Source organism: Frankliniella occidentalis, unplaced genomic scaffold (assembly GCF_000697945.3).
Source record: "Frankliniella occidentalis isolate FOCC.00 unplaced genomic scaffold, Focc_3.1 Scaffold34, whole genome shotgun sequence".
NCBI classification, from domain to species: domain Eukaryota; kingdom Metazoa; phylum Arthropoda; class Insecta; order Thysanoptera; family Thripidae; genus Frankliniella; species Frankliniella occidentalis.
In genome coordinates, this window is record NW_026267164.1 from 1,549,053 (window position 1) to 1,561,036 (window position 11,984).

Sequence of the window (11,984 nt, forward strand, 5' to 3'; positions counted from 1 at the left end):
GGCCGAGCCACGGCCAGGCCTGAGGCCCAAGCGCTGAGCCGAGTATAGCCGAAAGGCCTCCCGAATACGGTGCCGGGCGCGCCAGCGAAAGATATTTGAATAACTCTAAGTTATTGCAATAACTCCTACTTACTGTTACAACTTATTATTGTAGTTCCAGAAACTGAACCCTACTGCAGAAACTACTTTTTCTAGTATCTATTCAAGTTTGAAACGCAACTCCACCTGTCGGACAAGTGAAACGAGCCCTTTCCCTGTTGTTGTAATACTTTATTTATTTAATTTATTTACTTAAATGCGGCTGTCGGACAAATAACTTGTCGGACAAACGGGGCGTCCCCGAATGAAACTAAAAATAAGCACTCACACATTTGACTTAATACAAGGAAAACTTTGGTATGAAAAAAAAGACAATAAAAGGGTAATATACATACAAAGGTAGTCAGTCTATAGAAGATACGCCAGTGGTTAGACTCAGAAGACAAAAATGAAGTACGCAAGACAAATACTCCACAGAGAAAAGCACAGAACACGAAGTTATGGCCATCACAGGTAGCTCTAGTCTAACAGGTATTTTTGTAATTGAAAGTAAAAAAGTAAACAGGCAACAGAAAATATCTGTTGTGTGATGTTTAAATTTAGAACACTGATGATACAGTTAACAAGAACTTGCAGAGCCCCAATCACAAAATTTATGTCTGTTCTTGGTAGTCTACAACTATGTAAAGTTATAATTATTTTGACCGACTAAAAGATTTAACGGAGAGCTAACAGATAACAATTTTTAAATGGTGGCTACTACATTATTTTAAGTGAGTTTCAGTGTTTGACATAGGAACCACTGATTGACTTGAAGATTTACTTTGCAGAGAAGTATTTAGTTGTGAGCATGGTGGCCCAAACAACTTTCACTGGAACAAAAATAATTTTGTCTTAAAAGACAGCTAAAACAAGTACATAACAAGTATAAAAGATTAATTCTGAGCCGATTTGATAAAGTTATTAAAAAATACTAAGGCTTCTCTAAAATTTAAGTGTGTCATAATCATACTGACTGGATCTATTCAATCTTTTAAAAACTAGATAGAAACTAGTAAAAATGTCTTACAGTGTGATGTATTAGTTTGTCATAAACATTAGTTGTCACAATGAAAACTCCTATGGAAGATTTACAATGAATGAGATTCACTTGAGTTTGTTAACTAGATATAAACTAAATTAAAATAATCACAAATTAAAAGAAAGAAAAAAAGAGATTGGTCAGCCATAAATGTACTTGATCCTTAAGCAGACATTTAAAACTGCTACAGTTGTAAACTCTTCAACCAGATGCCATAAGCAAATATAAAACATGACCTGCACATATGGCACACATCTGCCAGAGCAGTGCAAGTGAAAACTGAAAAAAACTTAGGTACTTTGTGAACTATTTAAGAACACAATTTTACCAAACAAACATATTACAACACAACAACAACAGCAACAAACAAGTGTGTTAATATCAACTAATAAAACTAATGGCAGGAGAGGAAACAAAACTGGAAATTGAAAATTTATAGGAATAATAGCACTATAAATCATACTTACAGAACTACAACAATTCTATGTAAATGTTTATGAGCTGATATAAACATATGTATTTTTCCATACTAAGAAATCATATAATAACTTTACCAGTTAATGTATCCCTTTAATAGAAAAAGGAATCACTATAGCTACAAACTTAGCTACCATTAAACATTTCAGATCAGTCTCTTCAAGAAAATTTCTCAGGGGAAAATGTCTTTGTAAACACAAGAAAGCTGCGTCCAGACAAAAGGGGCACTGGAGTCGCTTGGGTCTCTGAGCTTGCGCAGAGGCCGAGTTTTGGTTCTCTGCGCAGACTCAGACTCACAGCAACCCAAACGACTCAAGCGACCCTCTTGTCTGGACGCAGCTAAAGTGTCTACATCACTCTCTCACTTTCTCTCACTTTCTCTCATTTTCTCAAATGTTATTTCTTAGTTGAAACTTTTTTGTTGAACATATTGACTGGTGTGCTACAAAAGGCTTAATAGCTGCAGCCAATTTGTTAAAGAGAGTGATATTTCTTTCTCCATACCTTGTTACACAAACATACACAGACTCATTCAGACACTTGAAAAGTGTCTGCTGACTTGGCCCACATACCCCAGAGCATCACAACCTCATAAAGTTGGTTAATCAATAGTACAAAATACAGTACGTAACATGCTTGAGCTTATGGCTAAAAGAGACACAGTACAAGGGAGTTAAACAAAAAATGCAGTAACATTGAAAACAAGCACTCCACAGTGTACATAAAGCAAACATTCTGAGTCTTTATAATTTAGACAAGCTGTCTGATTTAAACACAATACAACATAAGAAACGAGACAATAAACTATAGATTCTACATAATATTTCTAAGTTCATAAATGTGATACATACTATCCTTCATAAGAGGAATGTTTCAAAACTACAGGAATATTTTACTTAAAATTTGCTAGTACATTGACAAAAGTCAAAATAAAGCTCTGCTGATGGAAGCAGATACTAGGTAGAACATGGCAAAATAAAGGTCTTCCTATAGGCAAGAAACAGATTGGCACAATTTGTACAACATTAAAGAGTAAAAAATTACCATCAACAGAAATTTGTTTAAAAAAAAATTAAAACTTTTCTGTTTACAAGCTTAAAAGTTGCTTACAGGGTTACATAGAACTAGATATCATAGAAAAGTGTAGTTCACTTTGTATAAAGATTACAAAAACACACTTCAAAAATTTGTATAATTCTTTCTAACAATTTGAATGCACCGGTATAAGAATGTATTCGATATAAACCATAAAAATTACTAGGAAAAGAACGACCAATTGGCAAATTTTGTTGAACAGCTTGCATAGTTTCTTTATAAGATTCAAGAGCTTTGTATCACAGAAATAGGCAACGTGCCTTTGTCAAGCAGTATCTGATGAGATATACTAACTTAAATGCAAATGAAAATTAAACCCCATAAAAGATTGTCATAATAATCACTTTTTAAACAGATGATACAAAGTTCTTTGCAGAGGAAGATGATGTTGATTTTGAAGCTGTGGTACTAGTAGCACTGCGAGAAGTGTTTTCTTTAGCTTCAAATAATGCAGCCATGTCTCGAATGCAGTAAGACGGTGATTTTATGGGAGAACGTTGAGAAGAATTACTTTCTACTGAGGCTCTCCGTTTGATGTCCCCACTAGAACTCAGTGAGCTGAAAAATAAATATCCAGGACATGAATTTGTACCGGCAAACTAGAACTATAATATTACAGAAAGGGAAAAAATACATGGACAAATAACTTACATGGGAAAGTTGGAATCGGGTGAAGAAACTTTATTTCCAGCAGACATCCTTCTCTCAGAAGAAGCTACAGGCAATGATGAACGCTGTACAAGAACCAGTTGTGCAGGTCTTCTCTCAACATGAGCCAAGTCCACAGAAACAGGTATGCGTGTTTTTTCGGGGAATTTCCTCTCTGGAGAACCTTTACTGACTGGAATTTTTTCAGGAGAAAATCCAAACTTTTTATGTTCAGTTCTTGGTGAGTTGGGACTGAGAGGTGACTCACATCCCTTAAGGGAAACTTTATCTGGAGTAACAATCCTTTGACGCACTGTTACACAGGTGATGGGTTCAGGACTTGTTGGAGATGCAACAGTTCTCCCAGATTTAGTTTTGCTAGTTGACTTAACAGGGGAACTATCTTTTGAAGATATTTTCTCAACAGGTAATCTTTCTGATGTGTTGCTCTTCTGTTGCCTAATGTTGTCCAAATCCATAGTAATATCTTTGGGCATGTCCACAGGGGACACACCAGGCAAACCTCCTTTACAAACAGCTTTCTGCTTTAATCGAGCTAAGGTGTCATCCTGCTCATTGCGAAAACTTTCAGATCGATACTTTTTTCTCAAAAAACTTCTCCTTTCTTCCTTGTATCGTTCAATACGTTCTCTTCTCTGTGGGTCATCGTCCTGTGAAAAAATAGCAGACTCGTTTTCAACTGCTTTTGATACTGAAGAGCTGTTAGTCAGTTCATTTTCTTCAACAGAACGATTTTCAGTATTTACATCTGGTTCAGTCTGAGTACGAATAAGTGCCCTCCCTTCACCCTTACTTCCTCCTGATAGAAGAAAGTGATCTTCATCTAATGATGCACTTAGATTAGTAGAGGTGTTCAGTTTGGTGCGTGCTATGCGTGCTGCACGAGCTCTCAGGCAAGGTGGTAATGTTGCAGATGTTATATCTATTTTCTCAGATGGCTTAGGGTGAGGGTCTGATTTACGAGACGAAAGAGGTAAAGGTGAAGTTGGTGCCAAACCAGATGACTCTAAATCCATTTGAGTCAACTCAAAGCGAGATAAAAGTTCTTTAACACTTGATTTGTTTCCTTGATCAGGTTTGTGTGCTGGAGATCCATGAGGAGAAGTCTTGGTTGCTCTTACCTCTTGCAACTCTTGAGTCATGCGTCTCTCTCGAACAAGCTCACGACCTATTTCGGACTCAAATCGTCTACGGCTCTCTGTTGCAACATTTAGAGCATCAGGCAATGAGGAGTCTGGAAGAGGACTTTCAAGAACTGGACTTGCCTGAGATGAGGCACAGTCACTGGCTGAAGTCAGACTTTCTCCAAGGTTAGCTGCTTTATCACAATGAATTGGAAACTCAGAGGCTTCTGCTGGTTCTTGTAAAGAAGCAACCCCTGGAGGGAGAGTTGGGAACACACATGCTTCCAGTGTTTTTTGAGGTGAAACGCTGTCATGAGATGGAAGCACAGAGGGTGGAAATGGTTTGACAGGGGGCAAATTATTCTCACTGTCACAAGAAGTGAATAAAAGATCCACATTCTGAACACTCTCATTGTCAGAGCATTTTTCCTGTGCAGCCATCTCAATTTCATCTTCAGCTGGTTCAAATGCTTGTACCTCAGGAAACTGGTTACTATTAGATACATTGGTGACAGTATCAAGTTCATAACAAGTATCAATAGGAGAACAGTCAAAGTGAGTTTCAGGGCATTTTTCCTGCATCGCCACTACTTTACTTTCATTTTCTACCTCTCCATAGGAACTAAAATTGTGTTTGAGAGCTTCTCCAGCTTGGGTTATTTGATCTGCTTCTACCTCATTCTCGGGCATCAAAGATTCTTCAGCATTGCTACTATCTTCTAACAACGCATTAACCTCATGTATAGAACGCCTTAGATACTTTACTTGTTGGTAAACTACATTTGGATCCAGCGGTGCTGTTTTCAGTTGTTTTACATCAAATAGAGGCGCCTCATGGCCAGAATTTTGGAGAATATCACTATCCACAATAGAATTTTCAAAAGCAAAATCTTCATAAACATCATCCTCTGCTCTACAACCCGGATGAAGTGCTTGAGAAACACTTGGCACATTTTGATAAACATTTTGGTTGTGAACAGGCAAAGTTGGTGCTGACTGTTCAGAGTAAACATTTACAGATACTTCATTGATTTGGTCCGTATCACACGGCTCTATCATCATAGTGCCTGAATCAGCATCCTCTGCATGTGTTTCATTTCCTGACATGATTTCTGTATATATGTGTTCAAAGCCAGCATTGAGATCCAAGGAGAAATTGTCTTGGCTTATTTCAAGGGTGTCCTCATCTCCACTTGATTCCAAGTGCCTGACAGCTGTTGTTCCAGCACTCAGTGAAGGACTACTGCTTGCAGGAGGACTTGAGGCTTGGTTTAAATCACTGTTAATAATAAACTCTCTTTGTAAATTTTCATAAGGTGACTTAGTACAATGCTGGTCTTTCAATTCTATCTCATTCACTTTAGAAGCATTCAATTCAGCAGCAAGAAACTCTCTTTGAACATTTTCATATGGGGTACGAGGAGTTTGAAAGCGAGGTTTAGGAACAGGAATGTTGTCGTAACTTCTGAAGTCTTGGCTAGGCGATGGGGTTGCAATAAGTTGCTCATATTTGGGCTCTAAAGGACTGAGTTTTGATGCAGAAGTCATCACATTTTCATAATCTGGTGTTGAGCCCACACCACTTCCACTGGATTCTCCATCTTCTCTCAAAGGCCGATATAGCTGGACTGGGGTGTCCGGGGTTGTTAGTCCAGAACTTAATAAAGTTACACTTTCAGTGTCAGAGGTTGGGGCTTCAGCTAGAGATGAACTTGTACTTGCTAGAACTCCATAGGTTCCATTGCTACTTGCACTTGAGTTTGTTGCGTTATTGCTTTGATGGACTTCAGCATGAACCAGAACCTGTTGTTGTGCTGGAATTTGTTCAGGTGATTGACTATCAATGTAACGAAGCTCTGCGGAGGAGTTAGTGAGTTGCTCTTCAAGTCGTGATCTTTTACAGGAGTCTAAAATATTAGCTGTGTAATCACAATTTGAATTTCCACTGGTCTTTTGCTTTTTAGGTGAAGGATCAAGTGAAGCACATCCACCACTCAACGTATCTTCAGGTCGAGCAAGATGAGGAACACCATGAGGGGTTAGCCTCTTACCAACCTAGTAAAGAAAGAATACATTACTGTTGGTAAATATGAATAATGAATGAGGTGATAATAATAGGTAACAGACAGAGGAACATACCCCAACTGAGTTTCTAGCATGACGGTCACGAGGAATAACATTTGAGTTGTGTGTGTGTGGTGATCCTTGAGACATAACACTTGCGCTATCAAATGTTGATAAAAGTGTCTCATCCTCAGAAAAAATGCGCATCTCTGATTCTTCCAGTTCAAAGTTTAATTGGATTTCACTCAGATCCAAAGATGAAGAGAAACCTGGATGGATTTAAAATTAGCCATTACATAGTTCTTTGATTAACCAACAATTCACTAGAAGAATAGAGATAAGATTATCAATACCTTCCTCCTCATGCAAGCGAGATGATGCTCGGCGGGACATGGAGGGAGTTTCCGCAAGATGATCAAAATATGAATCATGAGAAACAGATCTGTTATGTCCTGCTTTAGGCTGTGATTGACCATCTGAAGGACTCACAGCTTGACTGCCAGGATGACTTCCTCCACCTGGAGTCAAGCAACTCTGTCCCACAGCATCTGATCCATGACTCAAAGCAGTGGAATTGCGGCTAGAATTATTGCCTGAGGCTAAGCTTTCTGCACTCTTTACAGGTCTCAATCGCCTGCGTCCTGGAGCAACATCAGCTTCAGTGACAGCTTTCTCAGTGCAGAAATTAATAGCTGAGGGAGTTGAGGTTTTACGCTGAGGCTTCAGTTGCTGCTGCTGCTGTTGAGCCTTGCGGCTTGAATGAGTGCTACCCCCACTGCTACTTCTTCCAGCTTTGCTGAAAAATGATTTCCAACCAAGAGGAGAACGCTTTGAGCCAGACCGCTTCCTACTTGGCAGATCAATAACTGTGTGATATTTTGCTGGTAAGCTAGATGGCCCTCCACCAACTTCAATGTAGTCTTGGTCTGTTTTCCCTGCTGCTGACAGCAGAGCTCGGGTTCGGGCTTCTTCCAATGATAGAAGCTTTGTTGGTGTTGATATGGCCAAAGATTTGGGACGAGACCGCTTTGGAGTTGCTGAAATAATTTAACAGAAAATAAGTTAAGTAGGTTGACTACAACCATTTCCAACACAAATGAAGGAGAAACACAATACCTTGTTGCATAGGAATACTTAATGGAGGAAGCCTGTCACAGAAGATTAAATCTGCATAACAAATTAAGAATTCTGTGACAACCGCTTGGACTCCAACTCCTTGTAATGCAGCAACGCCACCAACTTCCAGAGCTTTGCAACGCAGCAGGTTTGGAGCCCAAACTATAGCTACATTTCTTGGAGTCATTCCTGTTTGGTGGCCATGCTCTGCCACACGAGCCAGATGCTTTACTAAATATTGTAAAGTTCTAGAAAATAAAATAAAAAATACAATAAGTAAGGGAAAACAAAACTAATCACTAGAGAAAAACAACGAATTATACCTATAATGAGGGGGTGGAAGCTTCTGAACAGCATCTCGCATTAGCATTAGTCTTGTGCCATCTCTATTTTCATCTGGACCATCACGAGTTAATCCATCTTTATTCTGAACAGCTCCAACAAATTGATGATATAACTGATAAGTGCAAAGAGGGTTGGGCAGTTCTCTAAAATACATCTTAAGAAGAGAGGCAACAGAGTGGATATCTTGAAGAATGGCCTCATCTTCATACAATCCTGGAACTCTATCTTCATCAAAGGCATTTCGTAGTTTTTGAATGTTTGATGTAACGCCTGAGAGACGATATATTCCATCCACAATACCATGGGTTTCAATAAACTCAGAGCAGCACTTGAGAACCATAGGGATATCATGCCCTGAGTTAAGCAAGTGTTCTCCCAAATCACATCCAAAGACCCTCTCCTTTAAAATTCCAGATTGTTTAAGACGCCTTCGTGATGGGCGTGATAAAATAAATGATCTGAAGAATGAAATAAGCTTTCCATGCTTTCGTAGAACAGGTTTACTAGGTTGACATGCCAACATCATCTGAAAAATCACAGAAAAGTCAAATTAATTTTCTGGAGTGGTTCACAGCAACTCAGACAAGTTAAATCTAAAAGTTATAAATGGAGAAACAAGTAAAACTAATACTCACATCTCTTGGGGAGTTTGGGGCACTGGATCCAGCAGACAACTGAAGATTTCTTGGGACTTTGTCTCCTATAAGAGCCACACAGTCTGAAGGAAAAAAGCCAACTTCGAAGCCTCGTTTGCCACGCCACCACACACTTTCTTCTGGTGGTGGCATATCAATGACTGAGATCATGTCACCAACTTCAAAGGAAATTTCATCCTGAGCCTGAGCTGAATATCTCTTGACGGAGTAGGCAGCGGCCACTGCGGGCGTGTTGATAGGGCATGAGTCATTATCGGGCACTAGCAGACGCCTACCGCGGTTGTCGAGTTCAAACCAACTCAAAACCGGCCCACAGTTGATCAGATTGCCAGCAATCAAAGAAAAACGGTTGAGGTAGTCAGCTAAAATATTTTGAACAGCCTCCTGCAACATAAATAAAAATTTATCAGCAACAGAAAATAAATCTAGATTTTTTCATTCATGAAAGTATGAGTTAATGAGTACCTCATGGTCTTGTCCTGTTGGAATGGATAAGTTGTCTTCTGGTGGTAGTTCAGGCAGAGCTGAGAATTTTCTGTCATATATGCAACGGTGTAGTTGTGTGTCAAGAGATCTGAAATTTTGGTACGTTCTTCGCAAAAGCCAGCTTTTGCCTTGAGAAGCGACCTGCACAGCAAACGACTGATTTTCTACATCATCACCATGCAGTCTGCTCCCCAAGCTCAAATCCTGGTCGCTGATGACAGTGATCTTTAAAAAAATTAAGAAAACACACAAAGTTGTCAGTGCAAGTACTTTTAAGTATTAACACAAGTTCGAGTGCCAGCACGGAAAAAAAGATTCGCTGTACACCTAGACAAAAGCAAATTGGGAATAACTCATTATATAGCAAATGTTCAGCTATGGAGCTAATTATTATTTAGCTAAACACAGAATTTTTAGCCGCAGATAGCCAACTTTTTGAGAAATAGCACATCACTTAGCAATTGGTTTAGCTATACAGCGTATCAATTTTTTTCGGAAGTGCTTCACTGGTGGGACGTACCTGCAGCGTCCCCAGCTCGACATGCTCGTAGTGGAAGTGGGCGCACTCGTCCAGCTTGGGGAAGCGCGGCGACCTCCCCTCCGACCGGGCGGCCGCGATGACTGGCGGCGAGTGCGAGCCCACCTTGCCCAGGGCGCCCGTCAGGGCCGCGTGCTGCGTGTGGTGCACGCGGATGCTGCTGCGAGAGCTGTCCATGTCGGCAGCCTCACCGGGCACCTTCTGCTGCAACACAACGACAAACATTATTAGTGAATAAGGTCATACACCAAAAGAGTGAGGGGGACAAAAACACGATTGCATGCACATGCGCCCTTATATGTCAGTCAAAAAGAAATAAGCAGCACAAAATAAAACAAACAAAACAATCGGCCAAATAGAAAACGTCGTAAAATGAAAACTGCATTTGTGAGCAGTTTCTGAAAGTCCTTGGCGCGTTTGCAGCAGGCTCGAATGAATGGCGCCGGACACCCACTCGAGACGCGCACTGACAATGCAGTCATGACAAAAGAGGTGCCATAACGATCGGAAAGCAAACGGCAGTTGCAGTCGTAGAACATAATGGCAGCAATGACAGCACGAAGAAAAGTGACAAAGATACAAATGTGTGAACTGGGCTCATGAGGTTCTATATTGCAGGTCCTTGCGAAATGCTTCAATGTAAAAGAGCGATAAGAAACAAAAACATAAAAATAAAAGTAAAGGACGAGGCCAAGGATAACAACATACGTAGTCCTGCTAACTACTACAAGACTTGAAGTCATCAGCCAAAGAAGTAGAATTTCACGATTTCTAAGCGACTACAGAAACAGAAAACTTAAGGACAGAGTGAAAGTAAATTGACGGGCGCAGAGAGGCAAGAAAGGCACCGACATCACCTCATCAACGGAAGCATCAGCATCTGAACAGCAAGAAAAAGAAAACAGAAAACTAAGGAATCCCTAAGGGCTCGGGCCGGACTAACCACGCAAGTGCAGTTCCAGTCCAAGCCCAAGCTGGCCTGGCAGCCGCTGAGGACGCGTCGCATACCGCCACCGCCGCACCGCGCAGCGCCACGCCCGGCCTCGGCCCGCAGCGCTACAACACACCACCACACATGCACTGTGCATCGCATTGCGTCGAAACGCAACAAGTGAGCGCGGCGCGAGGACGGCTTCCTCTCCTCCCGCGGACGCCCCGAAGACGCCTTCCTTTCCTCCAATGATCACCACGAGGAGGACGGCTTCCTTCCCTCCCGCGCGCGCGCCGAGGACGACGAGGAGAGGACGCCGCTGCGCTGTGGACGCCAAGCGCAAGGGCTTGGGGGCGATGACCCGACTGCAGCCAGCCGGCCTGCCCGTGTCGTCGTTGTCATTTTCTTATTTTTATTCAAGAGAGCTCCGTGCAAGTAGTGCGGCGCGCGGTCAGATCAAACCACACCTTACCGGCCGCGCCCCGCGTCCCGCCCGCCTCGCCGGGCTCTTGCGCTCCGGCCGGCCGGCCTCGACAGGGAAGGCCCCTTGTTCCCGACCCCGACCCCGCCCCAGACCTCATCAATAATACACCGTGAAAAAAACTACGTGACATATGAGTCTTACTCGAGTTTAGTGAGTGAGGAGGGCTGCTCCGGCACATTTGTTTTATAACTAACGACTATACCAGGTAGCGTATTCGCCGAGTTGAACCAGTAGTTTCCGGATCATACACGGTGACCGCCAAACTAACAAGTGACTCCACCGCACCCACCGCATACCTTTCGTTCAGCACTCAACTTGAATCGATATCGAGACTTATATGAAATCGCGGGATAAAAGTGAAAGCCTTCTTGTCTTTTCAATTAACCTGTAGACAAGTAGAGATATACCCGTGCTAATTATTATTTGTTTTTGTTCCTCCTGCTTGGTGTCACGCCGTTTGAGTGGGCCCCTCTTTGACTTGCTGCGACTGGAGCGCGCTCCAGCGCGTGGCAGGCTCGGACTGGCCCAGAGGGCTGCCGGGCAATCGCCCGGTAGGCCCTCCTCCTAGCGAGGCCCTCCGCCTCGCGAAGCGAGGCCCTCTTAGCCTGGCGTAGCGAGGCCCTGACTCTGGTACATGGTTGCTACGTGTCTGGAAGACCTTAAAAAACCAGGGAAATTAAAAAACGGTCAGGGAAATCAGGGAAAGCTCAGGAAAAACGAAAAAAGTCAGGGAAATTTGTTCCGATCGGTCCTCACAACCCATTCTATTCGCTGTGTAGGTCAAAAACACATTTTGACGTCCCAGCAGGGTGATTCCTTAACAAAATTTTCGCGCCCGCTACGCTCGCGGTCTTGTTTTCCAGTCAGGCTACAAGCTCC

The 11,984-nt window shown here is 42.0% G+C and overlaps 1 protein-coding gene across 3 annotated transcripts in view; it reads right to left on the bottom strand.

Moving 5' to 3' along the window:
* Positions 1-249: 249 nt before the first annotated feature.
* LOC113217746 (GTPase-activating protein CdGAPr) overlaps positions 250-11,984 on the bottom strand; it is a 46,006-nt gene continuing 34,271 nt past the window's right edge. The window contains exons 2-11 of one of the 3 annotated variants that reach the window (XM_052266029.1): positions 10,634-10,746; positions 9,673-9,894; positions 9,132-9,377; positions 8,646-9,050; positions 7,989-8,536; positions 7,666-7,913; positions 6,903-7,586; positions 6,625-6,818; positions 3,344-6,540; positions 250-3,250 (exon numbers count right to left, since the gene is read on the bottom strand). In XM_052266029.1, the coding sequence (XP_052121989.1) occupies positions 3,040-3,250; positions 3,344-6,540; positions 6,625-6,818; positions 6,903-7,586; positions 7,666-7,913; positions 7,989-8,536; positions 8,646-9,050; positions 9,132-9,377; positions 9,673-9,894; positions 10,634-10,696 (6,018 nt within the window). In that variant the 5' untranslated portion in view covers positions 10,697-10,746 and the 3' untranslated portion in view covers positions 250-3,039. The remainder of the gene's footprint in view (positions 3,251-3,343; positions 6,541-6,624; positions 6,819-6,902; positions 7,587-7,665; positions 7,914-7,988; positions 8,537-8,645; positions 9,051-9,131; positions 9,378-9,672; positions 9,895-10,633; positions 10,747-11,984) is intronic. The other 2 variants (XM_026437787.2, XM_026437786.2) reach the window with 2 other exon arrangements.